The sequence below is a fragment of the Triticum aestivum genome, chromosome 2A, assembly GCF_018294505.1.
Source record: "Triticum aestivum cultivar Chinese Spring chromosome 2A, IWGSC CS RefSeq v2.1, whole genome shotgun sequence".
In the NCBI taxonomy this organism is placed as follows: Eukaryota; Viridiplantae; Streptophyta; class Magnoliopsida; order Poales; family Poaceae; genus Triticum; species Triticum aestivum.
The window spans coordinates 731940595-731963614 of record NC_057797.1 but is presented as its reverse complement, the minus strand read 5'-3'; the positions used below and the strand labels follow the sequence as shown (position 1 = coordinate 731963614).

Sequence of the window (23020 nt, the reverse complement as noted above, 5' to 3'; positions counted from 1 at the left end):
TAGTGAGCCCTGCTAGTCAGTTACATCAGCTCGTTACCAAAGCAGAGGACCAGCTTAACTCCAAGTGCCTTTCTTTTCATTTTCATGGAGAGCATTATCCTAGTGGCTTGGTCAATTTGAAATACTCCCTCCATTTACTTATACAAGGCACTATAAAATATATGTTTTGCATTTATAGAAGGTCACCAGTAATCGAGACAAAATTAATGATATTTTCTCGTACTAGTAACCTGTTTAATAGTTGCATGAATGCAGTCATAATGACAGTCAGCTACTTCCTCCTCCTAGTAAACGAAAAGAAAAGCTGACTTGCAAAGCAGGCATTAAAATTTACATTGGTATCTATAATTTAAGTTTGTGGCCTTATATATAAAAATGGAGGGGATACGATAAATGCATGACTGCATTTTAAAGGGCAACAAGCCAAACCTATTAATGACTAGCGTAGCTTATTAGTACTCCCTCTCTCCCAGTTTACAAGATGTGCATGTACCTCTAGGTCGTCAATTTGACCAACCTAATAGAAGTTATATATTACAAAAAACATACCATCATAAACTTCAGATGTTCTATTTTCAAATGGTATAATTTTTGTGTTATATAGTTTATATTACGGTGGTAAAATTGGTAACCTAGGGTACGCGCACACCTTGTAAACTGAAACGGAGGGAGTATGGTTTTGCTACCCTTACACATTTTTTTAGGATCCAACACTCGCTAGCTTTTTGCACATATTAGACAGTAGCAATACTTACATGCACCACATAAGCAATAAGGATAAAAATGAGAGAAAAAAGAGGAACGGAAAATAAGGCTGTTAGAGCAACTCTAGCAGACCTCGCATCCCGCCCCAACCCGCAAAATAACCGCCAAAGTGCGGGTTGGGGCGGGAAAACCTGTCCGATCAGAACCCGCATCCCGCCCCGACCCGCAAATTGTTTTGCAGGGCGCGACAAATATTCTCCCCAACCTCTAGTTTCACGGGGTCGGAGGCCAACACGAGCTCAGCCCCTATCCGCAGCGAGATTTGGCGGAAGGGACATTTCTGTGCGTCCTTTCCCGCTCCCCCCATCCTCTGCCACCATTGCCCCGCCTCCCCACGCTTCGGTGCTTTCTCCCTGGCCGTCCCTCTCCGCCATGGACGACTCCCTGCTGTCCCCCGTCACCGTCAAGGTCGCGCACGCTCCTTCCCCTCGGGCGGATCTCGTCACCGGCCATATTGGCCCCGCCGCCGCCGCCCAAGCTAACGCCACGCCTGCTCACAAGTGGCAGGGAAACGTGGTCGTGCAGGGCGGGAATCCGGCTACCCCCGCCGCGAAGGCCCGTGCTCCGGGCGCCAACGTCACAGCGCGATCCCCGCCGACGACGGAGAATGTCGGCAAGGTCGCCGGCGTAAAACGGAGGAAGATTCCGGCTACAAAGAAGCCGCCTTGTTGGGAGTTGCTCAAAAAGTGCGAGAAGTGGAAGTTGATCGACAAAGAATCCCCACCAAAGAGAGGCTCCCTTAAAAACATGGATGAAGATGAGGATGATGATGGCCCAAGAAATTTGCACAAGCCCGATGGCAACAAGAAGACTAAAGAGAAGATGAAGAGAGACCAAGAAGCATCGAGCTTGAGGGAGAAGATTGATGCCATGGTGCAATCAAACGAGTTTATGTTGTTGAAGTCGTTGGAGATCAAGAAAGAGTTGGCCGAGAAGCAGGCAAAGGAGAAGCAAGAAAAGTGGCAATTGCTCAAGGAAGAGAGGCTGCAAAGCTGCCATTGAGGAGAGAAGAGCACGCGCTGCAGAAAACAAAGCCATGTCCAAGCTGCTCGCCGAAGAGAACAAGATCATGTCAATGAACCGCAATGACATGGACGATCTCACCAAAACATGGCATGATATGGTAAGGAGAGAAATCTTGAAGAGGAGAATGGTTGTGTCGGCCGGTGCGTGCTACAGTTCGGAGATGTTTTCTCTGCTCCATATGGTGGCAATGTCGATGATTTCGGGGCCGGAGTTGGAACAAGCGCCGGAGGTGGATTCCTTGGTGGCGATGAACTTCAAGATGGACTCGGCCAAGATGGTGCGGAGTGAAGATTGACCAAGATGGTGCCGGACATGGGCGTAGACTTTTGCAGGGCCCTCTTTTGCGTTTGTCGTACTGAACTTCGCTTTTATTTGCGCGTAAAACTGTGTTATGTCGTTTGAATTTGAACTTATTTGTGGAAACCTATGTCAAATGCGAGAATTGCCGTTTTTTGTTTGCGGATCGTCACGGCGGTGTCCGAGCAGAACCCACAGAAGTCGACCCGTAAAAAAAAATATTCACGGAATATACTTTTTTACGTGTCCGTTTGAGGGGTCTGCATTTGTGGCCGTCCGAGCCAGCCCGCAAAAGCGGTTTTCCACGACATGCAAACGCGTTTTGCAGGCCAGCCGGATGCGGAGTCTGCTAGAGTTGCTCTTAAGGGCATCTCCAACAGCGACTTATAAATTTCCTCCCGCATCTGTCCATGGACAGGGGTCAGTCCGCAGACACGGATGCGAGAGACCGCCATCCAATGCTATCCGCATACATGTCAACAACTTTTTGAACCAAGCGAACAAAATTCATGCAAACACAGTAGATTTTATACAAACTGGACGAAAATATTTACATTTTGAATATATTTTTAACCGAAAACGATACCGAACTAAGATAAAACTAGTATACGGCCGGATATTCATTCTGACGACATTAAATCAAACTTATTATATTCGGTGATCTACAAGTTTTATGCAGAATTTTATGACTAACCATGTGAATGATTAATTCCTATTATAACTATATAATAGATTAAGTGAAACATGAGAATTTAATTCTTTCTATAAAATACTCGGCTAAGCTCTAACAAATATAAGTGAAGCAAAAGAGTATTTCACAAATAACGGTGTTCGAAATGTAGATAAGCGGGCATCCAAACTTGAAAAGATACAAGTGAAGCACATGAATCATTCTATAAAGTCATACTCAAAAGATATAAATGAAGTGCAAAGAACATTCAATAAATCAATCAAGGACTATTTCATACCAGGATGGTGCATCACTAAAATAAAATAAAATAACACAAGGCGCTTCAAGAATTTACGCATATCATGTGAACAAAACAAAAATTGTTACATACCAATAATTATTGAGGAAGAAAGATGTGATGTCATCTGGGGCATCCCTAAACTTAGATGCTTGAGTGCCCTTGAATATTTACTTTGGGTGCCTTGGAAATCCTAAAGCTTGAACTGCCGCCTCTCCTTATTCTTCTCAAATCAATTTCCTCGGCCTTCGAACACTTCATCCACATAAAACTTAATCAAACTTTTTATTAGAGGCGTTAGTACATATAAAATCAAATCCTATCATATCTTGATGTAACAATATTGTATAATTATAATTCAACATTACCTATTGTATGCTAACCCAATTATAATACTCCCACATCAATGGGGCTTGGCAAAATTGCAAACACAAGCAGATAAAGAAACTATAACAACAATGTGTGAAACACGAAAGTTTGTAAAGATGTAGATTGTACATATACGAACGATTATTATGTCGATCAGGTTGATATAGTGATCATGCTGTATCTGTTGTGAGTTCTTCGTCAGAGTCATTAGGAGAAGCAACTGTAGTTGCTACTGCTGTGGCGTTTTTCGAATAGGAATTTACCCCTGCTTATTATCTTTGCTTCAATGAGTAGTTTTTTTACAACAGAGATTAAAATCTGAAATGTTACCGTCAGGCAAAAAAAAAAGATAATCTAAAATGACAGGAAACAACACGGGGGTCATCAATCGAGCTTCACGGTGGAGAAGAGGCAGTAGACGAAGCAGAAAGAGGCGGCGAGCCCGACGGCGCCGGTGGCCAGCATGACGGCGAGCGCCATGAGCAGCGAGTACCCGACGTAGAGCGCGGCGGACACCGGGCCGCTGAGGCTGTGCAGGTCGAACACGAGGTAGTACACGGCGTACCCGAGGATGTAGGCGGCCACGGAGCCGGAGGCGAAGAAGGAGCGCCACCACCACCGCCAGTCCTCCACGCACAGCCCCATGTACGTGAGCACCACCGACACCTCGGCGCACACCGCCACCAGCAGCCCCAGCACCACCAGCAGGAACCCGAACACGTAGTACACCCGCCCCAGCCACAGGCTCGACATGATGAAGAAGAGCTCGATGAAGAGCGTCCCGAACGGCAGCGTGCCCGCCACCGCCACGAAAACCCACGGCGAGCACTGCGCCGCCGGCACCTGCCGCGCGATTTTGTTCGTCTTCACGGGGTACTCCACGTGGCCGCGCACGCGCGACGCCAGGAGGCCGCCGGCCAGGGTCAGCGGCACCGACACGAAGAACCAGAGCAGGATCAGCACCACGAACAGCGCGAACGGCACGGCGCCCGTGCTGCCGTTGTGCCACAGCACGCAGTTGAGCGCCGTGAAGACGGAGAACCCGACGCCCGGGAACACGAAGGAGGCGCGCCACGCCACGGCCTTCCATCCGGCGCTGTCGCCGTGCCGCACCGTCTTCCAGAGGCGCACGGAGGTGTACCCGGCGGCGAGGCCCAGGACGAGGTACAAGCAGAGCATGCCGCTGACGAGCGCGCCCCGGGATGCCGGAGACATGAACCCGAGCGCCGCGAAGAGGATGGTGACCATGCCCATGCCCAGGATGCGCACGCCGTCGCCGACCATCACACACAGGAGCACCGGGTGGCTGGGCTCCCGGAACGCGTCCCCGGCCACGAGCTTCCACCCGGCCATGTCATCGGCGTGCGGGGCCGCCTCGCTGCCGAGCTCCTCGTACTGCGCGAGGTCGCGCCGCACGGTGCGCAGCAGGATGACCAGCACGATGGCCGCCAGGAACGCCACCACCACGATGGAGTTGAGGATGGAGAACCAGTGCACCTGGGCGCCGCCCATCTCCAGGTACGCGTCCCACCGCGACGGCCACTCCACGGCGCCCTCCACGAAGGCAACCTCGTAGGAGAAGGCCAGCGGCCTGTTGGCCTGCACGCGCATGCCGACCACAGAAGGGTCGCATCCGGCGGCCGCCTTGGACGAGAAGCCGTCGTACATCTTCTTGTCCCCGATGGCCGCCTCGTCGTGCTCCACGCTGCACGGCACGACCTCGAACCCGACGACGGTGTACCCGCCGCCGCCGCCGCCGCCGCCTGATAGGCTGATAAGCTCAGACGCGTCGGCGGTGGCCATCAAGGCCTCCACCCTGGTGGTGCCATTCTTCTGCTTGTTGACCAGGACCGTGAGCCTGAGGTGGTTGTACACGTAGTACTCCCCGTCATCGGCGCGCACGCCGACGGGGAAACCCGTGGACCGGAGCAGCACCTCCGGCGCGATGGGATTATTCACGTACCGGACCACGGGGAGCGTGTCGAGGAGGAGGTTAACGTGGTAAGCATCGTCGATGCGGGACTTGATGAGGTCAGCGGCGGCGGGGGACACCGGGTCAGTGCGGCAGAGGAACAAGGCGGCGCTGCTGTTCTCGAGCATGGAGAAGCGGTAGGGCGACGTCTCGATGCGGTCCCCGAGGAGGAGCTCGCCGAGGCTCTCGGCGGCGCGGCTGACGCCGCCTTGCGGGGCGCAGAAGGGGAGGGAGTAGTAGGGGAAAGGGAGCTTGGAGGACGGCGAGGTGAGGGAGTTCACCTTGGCGGCGAGGGCCTCGCCGGGGAGGTAGCGGTGCGGGTAGCTCCCCGGGAGGTAGAAGGCCGTCGCCGGAGAGGTGTTCAAATGCATCAGGAAGAGAAGAAGGGTGGAGAGGATGGTGGACGTGGTGGGGGAAGCCATTGCCGCCATTGCCTTGGGCTTGCAATGCAGGAGCAGGAAGAGGTCGCCGGTTTGCTGCTCGATCGATGCTGTTTGCTGGGCGATGAGATTCTGGGTGTGAAACTCTTCTTATTGATGACGTCTGCTTTCTTGAATACTACTGTACTTTGCAAGCAAAGGGAAGGAACGACCCAGCTCCACTCCACTGAATCACTCATCCGTCCAAGAACAGAGAGTTGACATCACTCATGCACGCCACGCCACGATTTATCTCCCAGACTTACGAAAAGGAGGCACGCCCGGGCAGGATGCTAGATCAAGCAAAGTATTCTCTTTTGCCACTTCTTTCACCTATACTTACACAATGCCTCCTGATCAACATTGGGATTTGGGACCCTAAAACAAAAACATTGGGATTTGGGAGAGCTGCGTTCTTGGCATACATTCTTGGCATTGGGACCCTAATGCTCACTCCGCTGCTAACTGCAGGAGTTCACGGATACCTTCACACACCTGCATTTAAACAGTATAAGAGGGAGTACCATCTGAACATAAGCAGATTATAACATCATCTATACTGCATAAACGAAGCACGCAGTTTGTTCTACATACCATCTTGATCTGTGCTTTTATGCTCGCAATGAGGTGTGTGTACTCATCTATCTGTCTGCAAACACGCAAAAGTTTACAACTTTAACATGTGAGTGAATGGATGTCAACTACAGAGAATCAGGAGCTTTACAAGAAAAAAGGGGCACGTTCAAGCATAAAAATTAAAGGGAAACCATAACAGCATATGAATGTGTCGTACAAGGGCTCAACATTGAGAATGGCAGTAGCTGTAGTACAAACAACCTATTATAAAGCAAGCAGGGCAGGCTATACCTGAGCACACGCACACAGAATGGAATGATGTGGCTACACAACTGGGCCCGTACTAGTTAGCCGATAAACATAAAGGCACTCAAGAGTCGAAACATCTAAGATGATACATATATGCTATGAGCCACAAAGGAGGCGACCCACTAGTATGGTCTGACGGCGAATAACAACAGTTTACAATGCTATTGAATGCTACATAAGCATGTTCTCTTCCTGAAATTTCTACGGGTGTCTACGGAAGCAAACATTAGATGCAGATAAGTAACACAAACCAGATGAACAGAATCAGCTTTGCCTCTGTATAAAATGTATTCGGCATCTGATGGCTAAAGCGAGCATCAAGCTCCAACAAGGAAATGGATACCATGAATAGGTAAATACTAATATCATCTAGAAATCTAAGAGCCATCACAAGGCTCGAGAATACCATCTCTTTCTGTTCTCCCTGATTCACAAGAAAAGGAGAATCCAAGCACTTCACCTAAACCAACATTTTCAACCAAGTACAATAATATGGCTAAAACAAGTATATACTATCAACACAAACTGTGTTGAACAGAGCATAAAGCACCCAAACCTCCCTGAATCATCAACATCTCTTTAGCATAACTCCATTCTCACAAACATGTGCTGCACGCGTAATAAAACTGCTGCGCAGAAGCAAGATCTGATATTCAAATGTTTGAGTTGAGTTACCTGGCCAACCTTGCTTCTCGTACAGATATAAACTGCAGAGCCTCTTGCCAAGTAAATTCCACATGAAAACCTAGACCGATATCCACAAAAATGTGCCTCGTGTCCGGCCTGCAGAAATCACAACAGAATAATGCAATAAGATCTCAAAAGTTCAAGAAATCTGAAGGTAGGCTTATGTTCGAAACAGTCAATTCTCATTAGCACTTCACAATAATGATCTGAAGCTATTCCAACCTTTTAAGGTTAAGCTAACAGCTGGTTAAACAAATGTAGTTAAAATAAGAAGCAGCATAAGGACATATCAAAGCAAGTTCCATGTTTGCTTGTTATACTGTTTAATGGCCAACTGCATCCTTCCAATTTGTGAAGTGAACATCAATCTAATTCATTTGCATGCTGTCTCCCTATGCGAACACCACTTTTTTCTTACAAAGGCAGCCGACCTTTTCGTACTTTTCAGATGCATATAGAAACGCCTTTCTCATGTCTATCCTACTGCAAAAGCTATACATCAAGCATAGATGCACTCCAGTTTACATGCATACTGACATTATTGGATTGAGTAATATAATCTGGCCTATAAAGAGTAAAGAGTGCAAACCACCGACCTAATAATATTATTTTTATTTGATGGTCTTTGGTTTTTCTTAAATTGGGAATAGGATAGAGAAATTCCTTTTCTAGAGATTACAGAGAAAGTGAGAGAGTTTATGTTACTATACTTCAGATTATTTAGGCAGGGGAGAGGGAAAAGGATGTTTACACTTCTGCCTGCATGTACACCTCTGAGCCAAGATTGACCATGGATCGCATGCTCGTTACACCATTCTTTTCCAAGTTTTCGATGTTCTTCTTCAAATCCAAGCTGCCAACACCCCATAAATAAAGGTTCATTGATCAGAAGGATGATCAGTATTAAGACCATATATTTGAATAGTTGGAATCAGGGGGCCTGAATGTTTCAGTACAGCTACAACACGAGGGAAGACGAGGAGAGAACTGAGTAGCTTACAAAGTCTTCTGCTGCTGGAACAAGTTATCGCGCTGGGCTATGGCGTTCACAAGGTCAGGCTTGAGCCGCCGGTCAACGAAATCTTCGAACTTCTTCACCTTGTCCTGCCGGAGACGCGCCTCCGCCACGGCCATGGCCATGCCCCCCGCGGTTTCCTTTGAGGTTCGTGAGCCGCAAGATATATAATGCCGTACTGGACAGCGGCTGCGGGGACACCTCTGTCACCGCCAAGGCTATAAAATTTTAGTATCAATATATAGGTTAGGGTTGTCATTTGTTGATGTAGCATAATCTTCAAACTGATATATTGTGTATGCAACCATGCTACAATAAGCAGCAACTGAGGACATGGTGTGTGTACGAACGTAACCCTTATACTACAGCGTCAGCATATATCAGAATAAGCTTAACAAATTGTTACAAATAGCAAATAGTATATATCATAGCTACAATCAAATCGGTACACGTAGCACGCACACAGCACGCCGAGCACACCCGCAGGCCACACAGGCAACACGCCGCCGCGCGCGCTGTGGGATCGGGGGAGGCAGCCTATAGGGAGAGAGGCGGAGGGCGTTACCTTGCCGTTGGTCCGGGGCTCGGGGGCGCCTTCCGGTGCGGGGAGGCGTCCGTGGGCTCGGCGGCAGGAGGAGGTTGAAGGCGAGGCGGCGGTGGTTTCGGGGGCGAGACCAGTCAGCGGGTGGCGGCGGCCATAGGTCCGGGCGGTTTTGTGCGGAGGCTTGCTGCAAGGACGGGGGATACTGGAGAATCGGGTAGGTGTGGAGTGGACGGCCGAGATTCTACGGGCCAATGCGTGCGTGGACTCTGCCACTGCCAGACGGACCAGCTCCCCCGTTGTCAGTTTCGCTCGCACTACCCACATATCGGTGAGAATCTGCAATTCTCAGCCTTCGGTTCTTGAGACGAGGTTGAGCATATGTATGGTTGATCCAATCACTTGTAAAAAAAGAAAGAAAGAAAATTCTAATCATTTGCCTTGTCTTGGCTTCTACAGTATCTTACATGTAATACAGTTCCTCAGTTAATAAGAAGAACAAAACAAATACAGTTCCTGTGTGGTAAGCCATTAACCTTTCTACAGCTTTCCGTAGAAAAAAAGGGAGGGGGTCAAAACTAGCTGCTGTTTGTCAGCGTATTCCACTACTAACAGTAACATCAGACAGAAATTCACATACCAAATGGCACTGTGACCGCCAATTATCTTGGCCTTCAGGCTATGATAATGTGATCACTTGACTTTTGTCGATTATCTTGGCTTTTCCCGATCACTGTGACTGCCTCGCCATCTTAAACAGCAAGGGCATGTGTGAGAAGAAGCACTTGATCACTTTCCCAAACTATACTGTTCTGACACAGAAGAAATATCCTCCTTCAGGCATTTTAAGACTTCAATGTACTTTTATATTAGCATCTTTGGCTTCCGGTACTTTGAGGATTGCCAGCACTGTCTGCCTAGATTTTTTCTTTGTTTGTGTGCATCATCATTAGCCTACTACAAATTTGATACCCACCCTTTGTTGCTCTAGCTTTCTCGAGACTTCCTGATCTATCCTTGTGTGGATTATCGAGGAGATCTATCACCCACTCGATGAATTTCGCATGTGTAAAACATTCCTAACATCATTAGTAAAACTGTACTTCCATGTCCAATCCTGCAGACACACCAATGAAATTCCAGTCAGAAACTGAACACTTGCAGTACAGTTCTCTGTCCATAATGGAACATGTCTAGTTGTATCAAGTTCTGTTGTAAATCCCTTTACTCTACACAGTTACTGAAAAGGGGCATTGCAAGCTGATGGATGCATGATGTGAAGAGATCAAAACAATGCATTTGTCATCATGAAGAGAATGCAGCCTTTTGTGATACCTTGAGCTGAAAGTACCTGCTGCTTAAGAGATCGTTAAGGTATCATCGTGCGGGATATCCATCAGTAGGCCGGAAGCCGCCTGAGAAAATGACAAAAAAGGAGTAATTGTGATTTGTGAATACTTCTTCAAGAATTATGGTTCCGCTATCAGGATAAACTTAATTGTAGGGTCTAGAAAGATGAAAACATATCTCTTACCTGCTGAAGACAACTGTCCATGACTACATTGCTAATGCTCAGAGCTTCGAGTTCTTCCATCAAGAGATCATTGTTCTGAAACAACGTTGACAGAGCCCGGCGTATTTGCTTGTGGGGCAAATCTGATCTCTCTAACAGAATCAAGGCTCTTGTTGCTTGAGAGAAAGTTTGCAAGCCAAAAATGGATGGTGGACTTGGCATCACCAACCTCACAGTTCAATAAGGCACTCCTCATGGAATATCTTCATAAATTCTACAACAATAATGATATGGCCTAGGTCAGGCTGGTTTGGAACTACTATGAAGACTCAATCCCTCATGTGTCTTGTCCCCCACAGGCTCCTTCTGCTAGCGAGACTGCTCAATCTTCACAGCAAATTCCTCCATGTGCCCTCTTGCTCTGCTGGAAGGGGCAGCACCATTGGGTTTTTGGAGTGATCGCTGGCTTGGCCCCGGTACAAAGCTTCACCTTCGCTTCCCCAGGCTTGACCCCTTTGCCATCAATAACCAGATCCCTGAGCCCCAGGCCCTGGCTCACCCCGACATCTCATATCTTTCCACCTGCCCCTCTCTGCTCAAGTTATTGACAAGCTGCAGCTCCTCAGCTCCATCCTCCAGGATGCACACCTCAAACTAATGCTGGTGATGAATGGTTCTACCCCTGGGGTGGTGGACTCTTCTTTCTCCGAGGTTTACGAGTGCCCCTCTCTGCTCAAGTTTTTGACTGGCTGCTTCTCATGGACATGCTCAACACCAGAGACATGCTTCAACGGAGAAATATGCACATTGAAGACGGGTACAACTGTGTTCTATGCTCTACTGAATCTCTTGAGACCAGTGATCATCTCTTCTGGCACTGTCATAGCATGGAATGCTGGATCATATCGGTTTGCCCCAGAATTCATCTCGGAATTTCTACAGCATGATTGCCTCTGCCAAATTAAACTTCCACAATCCCTTCTTCCTGGAAGCTTACATCATTGTTCCCTAGTCCATTTAGAAACAAAGGAATGTGAAAACCTTCAACAACATCTCCTCTAGCTTAGGATCTTGGTCTTTTATTTCTAAGCGGGAATTTTACCTCATCTACTTTAGAATGAAGTCTGATATTGCTGATCCCATTTGCGTCTGGCTTGACTCAACTGCTCAAACTCCTGTATAGAATTTACTGTCGGAGCCTCCCCTACAGTATTGGGTTAAAAAAAACAGCTGAAAACTTAAGCAGCAGGAGGCTGCCGATGTCAAATGAATTGGGATATGCTGCAAACTAGAACATTGATGTCAGCCACCAACTCTTTGACTCCAGCAAAATGACTGAATTCAACAACAATAAAAAACTATAAGCTGATTAACTACCAATAGTCAAGGCAAGAACATTTCCCTTCTTTCATATGATGGAATCTACTGCCATCTCTCACAATAATCTCCCTATTGAAAACCTTTGTCACCATCTTACTGAATTCATGACAATCCCCACACACCTGAAGGTTCTTAACAATACGGATTGGGTTGCCAACTTCCGTAACTATGAACCCATAAGCAATTGCCAGACGCTCGCTGTGCACCTTGACTGCATGCACCTTCTCTTCATCTCCAATGTCATGCAATACAGATGACACGTCTGGTACGTACCCTGCATCTGCCAACCTTCTGTTAATCATGTCGAGCATGTTATATATCCGAATGGAATCCTTGTGATCCATGTCTCCTACTAGAAACTTATGCACGTTTCCTTGTGCTTCCATCAAGCTCCAGCCAGCTGACTTGCTGGTACCCCGACTAGACATCAGTTTCCTGACTTCCCTGACTTCATCCCATTTCTTTGCCTTCGCATATATACTTGCAAGGAGGACATAGTGGCCATCATGAGCTGGTTCCAGTTCAATTAGCTTGCTACCAACCTTGACCCCCAAGTCCACCAGGCCATGTTTCTTGCAAGCCGAGAGTACAGTGCCCCAGAGAACTGGATCAGGTGCAATAGGCATCCCTTCAATCAATTCAATGGCTTCTTGAACAAGACCAGCCCGACCTAGAAGATCAACCATGCAGCCGTAATGCTCCATTTCTGGCTCAACACTATATTTTTCAGCCATCAATTCAAAATACTGCCGCCCCTCAGCAACAAGGCCAAAGCGGCTGCAGGCATTTAGCACACCAACAAACGTAATGTTCGTTGGACTCAAACCCTCGCCGAGAAACAGTTCAAAGAGTTCCACTGCATCCTGTCCCAACCCATGAGCAGCAAGTCCACAGATCATGGCGTTCCATGCAAAAACATCCCTCCTCGGCATCCCATCAAAAACTTCCCTCGCCACTGCCACACAGCCGCACTTGGCATACATATCCACCATGGCAGCCCCTACATTGACACTGATCGGCATCCCTTCTTGATGGACAACCTGGTGCACAAACCTGCCATGCTCAAGCAAACCCAGCTGTGCGGCCGCCGACAATGCTGTCACCACCGCAGCCTCATTCACCCTCACGCCCTTCTCCACCATATCCCTAAACACCGCCAGTGCCACGTCCAGCTCCCCTTCCTTCACATACCCGCCCACCACGGTGCTCCAGGAAACCTCGTCTCTCACCGGCATTTCATCAAACATCTCTCGTGCAACCCTCGCCATGCCCGCTCGGACGTACCCAGCGAGGACCGCGTTCCAGGTCACGACGTCCCGCACGCGCGGCAGCTCGTCGAACACCCTCCGCATCGCTCCCACGTCGCCGCAGACGCCGTAGAAGTGCGTCAGCGCGTTCCGCACGTAGAGATCCGCCGCGGCGCCCGCCTTCACGGCCAGCGCGTGCACGTGGGAGCCCAGAGAGGAGGAGGAGGCCGGGCCGCCGGCGCGGTCGGCGTCGAGGTGGGTGGAGAGGGAGGAGAGAAGGAAGGTGAAGGAGTGGGGGTTGCGGCGCCGGGGGCCGGGGAAGAGACGGAGCGGGAGCGGGTGGGGGAGCACGCGGAGGAGGTGGTTGGACGCGAAGGCGGAGGAGGAGTTGGAGCGGCGGAACAGGGAGAGCGGGTAGGAGGAGGAGGAGGCGCCGTCGTGGAGCGGCGGGAGGCGGGGGAGGGCCGCGAGGAGGTGCGGGAGGACGCGCGCGGTGGCGAGGCCGAGGACGGCGAGGCGGGCGTGCGCCTGCTGGACGTGGCGGGCGGTGGCCGCGCGCCGCGGCAGGAGCGCGCCGAGGAGCTGCCTCGCGTCGGCCTCAGGATGCGCGTGGAAGGTGGGGGCGCGCCGGGCGGACGCTGGCTGGTCCAACGGCATGGAGACGACGGTGCCAACCACGGGGCGGCGAGTACCTCCAAGTTTTGGACTTGAGAACGACAGACTGCGAGAGCTCATTGATCCAAAAGGTTTTTCTTGAAAGGACAGGAGTATTGCAAACTTTTTGCAAGTATTATAATTTTTCTTAAGGTCTGATTTATGAAAATCAATAATTTCACACAAAACTTCACTTCGAAATAAGATTCATTTCTAGAGTACCTAAATAATCTAAATAATCTCAACTATTAAAAATAAGTTGGTACCTTCACCTCCTCGCCTCTAGGTTTCCTCCCTCTACCCCCTACATTGCCTTTTCCCTCTACACGCCCCCCTTGATTCGGAATAATCTAAACCAAATCACTTCTCTTTGCGTATGCTACTCGAAGCATGTCCTACGATAACTCGATCAAATCTTATGAACAATATGTCCTTCATTAAGCCCAATAAATCAAATCAAACATTTGATGACATTGTTTGTCCAACTAATTTAGAGGTGAAGCAAAGGAAAGACGATTTTTTCTTTCTTTCGTCCCGGTTACAAAAAGAAACACACAACAATTGCAAAAATCACTCAAACCCTTTGATGACATTTCTTTTTAACCATTTTTGTTTTGCACATGAATTATTGCCTTTTGTATCCTTTATTCTTACTTCTTTGAGCAATTTGTTAAGAACCAGACTATAGGCGACCATCGCGTTATATTTTTCAGCTATGTGAAGTCTTCACAATTGCTTTTGTTCCAACGGGGGAATCAAACCTATATGTCATACTTGTATATTCCAACGACCTTTGAAAGTCACGGACTGATGCCAGGACGGTGCTAAAACACAACACAACAAACTCAACAAGAAAGATGGGTCGATCGAGATAGAGCTTGACATAGATGCCCTCATTGATGAGCGACCGCATGATGGCCCTCATCCGACGGGGTATCCAGCAAGGGTCGGGGGCGACAAGGTGGGTGTGATGGCGACTTTCAGGATCCCGATGCGGGGAGAGGGGGTGGAGTAGTCCTAGTTGAAGGAAATATGCCCTAGAGGCAATAATAAAATTATTATTTATTTCCTTATATCATGATAAATGTTTATTATTCATGCTAGAATTGTATTAACCGGAAACATAATACATCTGTGAATACATAGACAAACAGTATGTCACTAGTATGCCTCTACTTGACTAGCTCGTTGAATCAAAGATGGTTAAGTTTTCTAGCCATAGACATGAGTTGTCATTTGATTAACGGGGTCACATCATTAGAGAATGATGTGATTGACTTGACCCATTCCGTTAGCATAGCACTTGATCGTTTAGTTTGTTGCTATTGCTTTCTTCATGACTTATACATGTTCCTATGACTATGAGATTATGCAACTCCCGTTTACCGGAGGAACACTTTGTGTGCCACCAAACGTCACAACGTAACTGGGTGATTATAAAGGTGCTCTACAGGTGTCTCCGAAGGTACTTGTTGAGTTGGCGTATTTCGAGATTAGGATTTGTCACTCCGATTGTCGGAGAGGTATCTCTGGGCCCACTCGGTAATGCACATCACTATAAGCCTTGCAAGCATTACAACTAATGAGTTAGTTATGGGATGATGTGTTACGGAACAAGTAAAGAGACTTGCCGTTAACGAGATTGAACTAGGTATTGAGATACCGACGATCGAATCTCGGGCAAGTAACATACCGATGACAAAGGGAACAACGTATGTTGTTATGCGGTTTGACCGATAAAGATCTTCGTAGAATATGTAGGAGCCAATATGAGCATCCAGGTTCCGCTATTGGTTATTGACCGGAGACGTGTCTCGGTCATGTCTACATAGTTCTCGAACCCGTAGGGTCCGCACGCTTAAAGTTCGATGACGGTTATATTATGAGTTTATGTGTTTTGATGTAACGAAGGAGTTCGGAGTCCCGGATGAGATCGGGGACATGACGAGGAGTCTCGAAATGGTTGAGACATAAAGATCGATATATTGGACGACTATATTCAGGCATCGGAAAGGTTCCGAGTGATTCGGGTATTTTCGGGAGTACCGAGGAGTTACGGGAATTCGTATTGGGTCTTAATGGGCCATACGGGAAAGGAGAGAAAGGCCTCAAAGGGTGGCCGCACCCCTCCCCATGGGCTGGTCCGAATTGGACTAGGGAGGGGGGGCGCCCCCTTCCTTCCTTCTCCTTTTCCCTTCCCTTTCATTCCCTCCTACTCCTACTACTTGGAAGGGCTCCTAGTTCTACTAGGAAAGGGGGAATCCTACTCCCGGTGGGAGTAGGACTCCCCTAGGGCGCGCCACAGTGAGGGTCGACCCTCCCCCTCCTCCACTCCTTTATATACGGGGGCAGGGGGCACCCCAAAGACAGAACAATATTGATCTCTTGATCTCTTAGCCGTGTGCGGCGCCCCCCTCCACCATAATCTATCCTCGATAATATCGTAGCGGTGCTTAGGCGAAGCACTGCGTCGGTAGAACATCATCATCGTCACCACGCCGTCATGCTGACGAAACTCTCCCTCAACACTCGGTTGGATCGGAGTTCGAGGGACGTCATCGAGTTGAACGTGTGCAGAACTCGGAGGTGTCGTGCGTTCGGTACTTGATCGGTCGGATCGTGAAGACGTACGGCTACATCAACCGCGTTGTACTAACGCTTCCGCTTTCGGTCTACGAGGGTACATGGACAACACTCTCCCCTCTCGTTGTTATGCATCACCATGATCTTGCGTGTGTGTAGGAATTTTTTTGAAATTACTACGTTCCCCAACAGTGGCATCCGAGCCAGGTTTTATGCGTTGATGTAATATGCACGAGTAGAACACAAGTGAGTTGTGGGCGATATAAGTCATACTGCTTACCAGCATGTCACACTTTGGTTCGGCAGTATTGTTGGATGAAGCGGCCCGAACCGACATTACGCGTACGCTTACACGAGACTGGTTTTACCGCCATGCTATGCACATAGGTGACTAGCGGGTGTCAGTTTCTCCAACTTTAGTTGAACCGAGTGTGGCTACGCCCGGTCCTTGCGAAGGTTAAAATAGCACCAACTTGACAAACTATCATTGTGATTTTGATGCGTAGGTAAGAACGGTTCTTGCTAAGCCCGAAGCAGCCACATAAAACTTGCAACAACAAAGTAAAGGACGTCTAACTTGTTTTTGCAGGGCATGTTGTGATGTGATATGGTCAAGAAGTGATGAGATATAAGTTGTTGTATAAGATGATCATGTTTTGTTGAAGTTATCGGCAACTAGCAGAATCCTTATGGTTGTCTCTTTATTGCATAAGATGCAAGCGCCAAATAATTGTTGGAAATATGCCCTAGAGGCAATAATAAAAGTATTATTATATTTCATTGTTCATGATAATTGTCTTGTATTCATGCTATAATTGTATTATCCGGAAATCGTAATACACGTGTGAATACTTAGACCACACTATGTCCCTGGTAAGCCTCTAGTTGACCAGCTCGTTGTGATCAACAGATAGTCATGGTTTCCTGATTATGGACATTGGATGTAGTTGATAACGGGATCACATCATTGGGAGAATGATGTGATGGACAAGACCCAATCCTAAGCATAGCATAAAAGATCGTGTAGTTCGTTTTGCTAGAGCTTTGCAAGTGTCAAGTATCTCTTCCTTCGACCATGAGATCGTGTAACTCCCGGATACCGTAAGAATGCCTTGGGTGTACCAAACGTCACAACGTAACTGGGTGACTATAAAGGTACATTACAGGTATCTCCGAAAGTAGCTGTTGGGTTGACACGGATCGAGACTGGGATTTGTCACTCCGTATGACGGAGAGGTATCTCTGGGCCCACTCGGTAATGCATCATCATATTGAGCTCAATGTGACCAAGGTGTTGGACACGGGATCATGCATTACGGTACGAGTAAAGTGACTTGCCGGTAACGAGACTGAACAAGGTATTGGGATACCGACGATCGAGTCTCGGGCAAGTAACGTACCGATTGACAAAGGGAATTGCATACAGGGTTTGATCGAATCCTCGACATAGTGGTTCATCCGATGACAACATCGAGGAGCATGTGGGAGCCATCATGGGTATCCAGATCCCGCTGATGGTTATTGACTAAGAGAGTCTCGGTCATGTCTGCATGTCTCCCGAACCCGTAGGGTCTACACACTTAAGGTTCAGTTACGCTAGGGTTATAGGGATATGTATATGCAGTAACCCGAATGTTGTTCGGAGTCCCGGATGAGATCCCGGACGTCACGAGGAGTTCCGGAATGGTCCGGAGGTAAAGATTTATATATGGGAAGTCCTGTTTCGGGCATCGGGACAAGTTTCGGGGTTATCGGTATTGTACCGGGACCACCGGAAGGGTCCCGGGGGTCCACCGGGTGGGTCCACCTGTCCCGGGGGGCCACATGGGCTGTAAGGGGGTGCGCCTTGGCCTAATGGGCCAAGGGCACCAGCCCCACATAGGCCCATGCGCCTAGGGTTCAAGGGGGGCAAGAGTCCTAGGAGGGTAAGGCACCTCCTAGGTGCCTTGGGGGGAGGGAAAACCCCCCTTGGCCGCCGCACCCCCTAGGAGATTTGATCTCCTAGGGCCGGCCACCCCCCCTTGGCACCCCTATATATAGTGGGGGGAGAGGAGGGACTTCATACCTGAACGCCCTGGCCTTTGGTTGCCTCCTTCTCCCTCCCCAACACCTCCTCCACCTCCATAGTGCTTAGCGAAGCTCTGCCGGAGTACTGCAGCTCCACCAACACCACGCCGTCGTGCTGCTGCTGGTGCCATCTCCCTCAACCTCTCCTCCCTTCCTTGCTGGATCAAGAAGGAGGAGACGTGGCTGTTCCGTACGTGTGTTGAACGCGGAGGTGCCGTCCGTTCGGCGCAGGTCATCGGTGATTTGGATCACGTCGAGTACGACTACATCATCACCTTGCAAGCTTCCGCACGCGATCTACAAGTGGTATGTAGATGCAAACTCTCTCCCTAGACTCGTTGCTTAGATGAACTCATAGATGGATCTTGGTGAAACCGTAGGAAAAATTTTAATTTTCTGCAACGTTCCCCAACAGTGGCATCATGAGCTAGGTCTATGCGTAGTTCTCTTTGCACGAGTAGAACACAACTTTGTTGTGGGCGTGGATTTTGTCATCTTACTTGCCTCTACTAGTCTTTTCTTGCTCAACGGTATTGTGGGATGAAGCGGCCCGGACCAACCTTACACGTACACTTACGTGAGACCGGTTCCACCGACTGACATGCACAAGTTGCATAAGGTGGCTGGCGGGTGTCTGTCTCTCCCACCTTAGTTGGAGCGGAATCGATGAACAGGGCCCTTATGAAGGGTAAATAGAAGTTGACAAAATCACGTTGTGGTGATTCGTAGGTAAGAAAACGTTCTTGCTAGAACCCAATTGCAGCCACGTAAAAGATGCAACAACAATTAGAGGACGTCTAACTTGTTTTTGCAGCGATTGATCATGTGATGTGATATGGCCAGAAGTTGTGATGAATGATGAATTGTGATGTATGAGATCATGTTCTTTGTAATAGGATTCACGACTTGCATGTCGATGAGTATGACAACCGGCAGGAGCCATAGGAGTTGTCATTATTTTTTGTATGACCTGCGTGTCATTGAATAACGTCATGTAAACTACTTTACTTTATTGCTAAACGTTAGTCATAGAAGTAGAAGTAGTCGTTGGCGTGACAACTTCATGAAGACACGATGATGGAGATCATGATGATGGAGATCATGGTGTCAAGCCGGTGACGAGATGATCATGGAGCCCCGAAGATGAAGATCAATGGAGCTATATGATATTGGCCATATCATGTCACAACTATATAATTGCATGTGATGTTTATTATGTATTATGCATCTTGTTTACTTAGGACGACGGTAGTAAATAAGATGATCCCTTATAAAATTTCAAGAAGTGTTCTCCCCTAACTGTGCACCGTTGCTACAGTTCGTCGTTTCTAAGCACCACGTGATGATCGGGTGTGATGGATTCTTACGTTCACATACAACGGGTGTAAGACAGTTTTACACAGCGAAAACACTTAGGGTTAACTTGACGAGCCTAGCATGTGCAGACATGGCCTCGGAACACGGAGACCGAAAGGTCGAACACGAGTCGTATGGAAGATACGATCAACATGAAAATGTTCACCGACGATGACTAGTCCGTCTCACGTGATGATCGGACACGGGCTAGTCGACTCGGATCGTGTAACACTTAGATGACTAAAGGGATGTCTAATCTAAGTGGGAGTTCATAATTTGATTAGAACTTTATTATCATGAACTTAGTCTAAAACCTTTGCAAATATGTCTTGTAGATCAATGGCCAACGCTAATGTCAACATGAACTTCAACGCGTTCCTAGAGAAAACCAAGCTGAAAGATGATGGCAGCAACTATACGGACTGGGTCCGGAACCTGAGGATCATCCTCATAGCTGCCAGGAAACAATATGTCCTAGAAGGACCGCTAGGTGACGCTCCCGTCCCAGAGAACCAAGACATTATGAATGCTTGGCAGTCTCGCGCTGATGATTACTCCCTCGTTCAGTGCGGCATGCTTTACAGCTTAGAACCGGGGCTCCAAAAGCGTTTTGAGCATCACGGAGCATATGAGATGTTCGAAGAGCTGAAACTAGTTTTTCAAGCTCATGCCCGGGTCGAGAGATATGATGTCTCCGACAAGTTCTACAGTTGTAAGATGGAGGAAAACAGTTCTGTCAGTGAGCACATCCTGAAGATGTCTGGGTTGCACAACCGTATGACCCAGCTGAACATTAACCTCCCAGATGAGGCGGTCATTGACAGAATCCTCCAGTCGCTCCCACCAAGCTACAAGAGCTTTGTGATGAACTACAACATGCAGGGAATGGAAAAGACCATTCCTGAAGTGTTCTCGATGCTGAAGTCAGCAGAGGCTGAAATCAAGAAAGAACATCAAGTGTTGATGGTCAATAAGACCACTAAGTTCAAGAAGGGCAAGGGTAAGAAGAACTTCAAGAAGGACGGCAAAGATGTTGCCGCGCCTGGTAAGCCAGTTACCGGGAAGAAGTCAAAGAATGGACCCAAGCCTGAGACTGAGTGCTTTTATTGCAAGGGGAAGGGTCACTGGAAGCGGAACTGCCCCAAATACTTAGCGGATAAGAAGGCCGGCAACACCAAAGGTATATTTGATATACATGTGATTGATGTGTACCTTACCAGTACTCGTAGTAACTCCTGGGTATTTGATACCGGTGCCGTTGCTCATATTTGTAACTCACAGCAGGAGCTGCGGAATAAACGGAGACTGGCGAAGGACGAGGTGACGATGCGCGTCGGGAATGGTTCCAGAGTCGATGTGATCGCCGTCGGCACGCTGCCTCTACATTTACCTACGGGATTAGTTTTGAACCTTAATAATTGTTATTTAGTGCCAAGTTTGAGCATGAACATTGTATCTGGATCTCGTTTAATACGAGATGGCTACTCATTTAAGTCTGAGAATAATGGTTGTTCGATTTATATGAGAGATATGTTTTATGGTCATGCTCCGATGGTCAATGGTTTATTCTTAATGAATCTCGAGCGTAATATTACACATGTTCATAGTGTAGATGCCAAAAGATTTAAAGTTGATAACGATAGTCCCACATACTTGTGGCACTGCCGCCTTGGTCACATTGGTGTCAAGCGCATGAAGAAGCTCCATGCCGATGGACTTTTAGAGTCTCTTGATTATGAATCGTTTGACACGTGCGAACCATGCCTCTTAGGTAAAATGACCAAGACTCCGTTCTCCGGAACAATGGAGCGAGCAACCAACTTGTTGGAAATCATACATACCGATGTGTGCGGTCCAATGAGCGTTGAGGCTCGCGGAGGATATCGTTATGTTCTCACTCTCACAGATGACTTGAGTAGATATGGGTATGTCTACTTAATGAAACACAAGTCTGAGACCTTTGAAAAGTTCAAGGAATTTCAGAATGAGGTGGAGAATCAACGTGACCGAAAGATAAAATTCTTACGATCAGATCGTGGAGGAGAATACTTAAGTCACGAATTTGGTACACACTTAAAGAAATGTGGAATCGTTTCACAGCTCACGCCGCCTGGAACACCTCAGCGAAACGGTGTGTCCGAACGTCGTAATCGCACTCTATTGGATATGGTGCGGTCTATGATGTCTCTTACCGATTTACCGCTATCATTTTGGGGATACGCTCTAGAGACAGCTACATTCACTTTAAATAGGGCACCGTCTAAATCCGTTGAGACGACACCGTATGAATTATGGTTTGGAAAGAAACCTAAGCTGTCGTTTCTAAAAGTTTGGGGATGCGAAGCTTATGTCAAGAAACTTCAACCTGAAAAGCTCGAACCCAAGTCGGAAAAATGCGTATTCATAGGATACCCTAAGGAAACTATAGGGTATACCTTCTACTTAAGATCCGAAGGCAAGATCTTTGTTGCCAAGAACGGATGCTTTCTGGAAAAAGAGTTTCTCTCGAAAGAAGTAAGTGGGAGGAAAGTAGAACTCGATGAAGTACTACCTCTTGAGCGGGATAGTGACGCAGCACAGGAAACCATTCCTGTGATGCCCACACCAACTGAAGAGGAAAACCATGATAATGATCAAGGTACTTCGGATCAAGTTACTGCTGAACTTCGTAGGTCCACAAGGACACGTTCCGCACCAGAGTGGTACGGCAACCCTGTCCTGGAAATCATGTTGTTAGACAACAATGAACCTTCGAACTATGAAGAAGCAATGACGGGCCCGGATTCCAACAAATGGCTTGAAGCCATGAAATCCGAGATAGAATCCATGTATGAAAACAAAGTATGGACTTTGACAGACTTGCCCGATGATCGGCGAGCGATAGAAAACAAATGGATCTTTAAGAAGAAGACGGACGCGGATGGTAATGTTACCATCTATAAAGCTCGACTTGTCGCTAAGGGTTATCGACAGGTTCAAGGGATTGACTACGACGAGACATTCTCTCCCGTAGCGAAGCTAAAGTCCGTCCGAATCATGTTAGCAATTGCCGCATACTATGATTATGAGATATGGCAGATGGACGTCAAAACAGCATTCCTTAACGGGCATCTTAAGGAAGAACTGTATATGATGCAGCCGGAAGGTTTTGTCGATCCTCAGAACGCTAACAAAGTATGCAAGCTCCAGCGATCCATTTATGGACTGGTGCAAGCATCTCGGAGTTGGAACATTCGCTTTGATGAGATGATCAAAGCGTTTGGGTTTATGCAGACT

General features: G+C 47.9%; 2 protein-coding genes across 7 annotated transcripts; both read right to left on the bottom strand.

Moving 5' to 3' along the window:
• Window positions 1-3668: 3668 nt before the first annotated feature.
• Window positions 3669-5898, bottom strand: LOC123190663 (transmembrane 9 superfamily member 11-like). Its single transcript, XM_044603348.1, has one exon. It carries the CDS (start codon window positions 5826-5828, stop codon window positions 3810-3812), a length of 2019 nt encoding a protein of 672 aa, XP_044459283.1. The 5' UTR covers window positions 5829-5898; the 3' UTR covers window positions 3669-3809.
• A 206-nt stretch (window positions 5899-6104) lies between these two features.
• LOC123190664 (protein UXT homolog) lies at window positions 6105-13793 on the bottom strand. Of its 6 annotated transcripts, XM_044603353.1 has the most exons (9): window positions 10479-11828; window positions 10280-10359; window positions 9585-10061; window positions 8969-9345; window positions 8389-8606; window positions 8140-8241; window positions 7377-7484; window positions 6411-6465; window positions 6105-6311 (listed from the first exon to the last, which is right to left on the bottom strand). In XM_044603353.1, exons 4-9 carry the CDS (start codon window positions 9269-9271, stop codon window positions 6267-6269), a joined length of 831 nt encoding a protein of 276 aa, XP_044459288.1. In that variant the 5' UTR covers window positions 9272-9345; window positions 9585-10061; window positions 10280-10359; window positions 10479-11828; the 3' UTR covers window positions 6105-6266. The 6 variants fall into 6 exon arrangements, with proteins under 6 accessions (XP_044459288.1, XP_044459289.1, XP_044459290.1 ...); XM_044603354.1 differs by lacking the exon at window positions 8969-9345 and having other exon boundaries at window positions 8389-8621; XM_044603355.1 differs by lacking the exons at window positions 9585-10061; window positions 10280-10359; window positions 10479-11828 and having other exon boundaries at window positions 8389-8621; window positions 8969-9210.
• Window positions 13794-23020: the final 9227 nt, after the last annotated feature.

Excerpts from the sequence above, each read along its gene's own strand:
- LOC123190663 (XM_044603348.1), bottom strand. The coding sequence starts at position 5,828 with ATGGCGGCAATGGCTTCCCCCACCACGTCCACCATCCTCTCCACCCTT.
- LOC123190664 (XM_044603349.1), bottom strand. The coding sequence starts at position 13,741 with ATGCCGTTGGACCAGCCAGCGTCCGCCCGGCGCGCCCCCACCTTCCAC.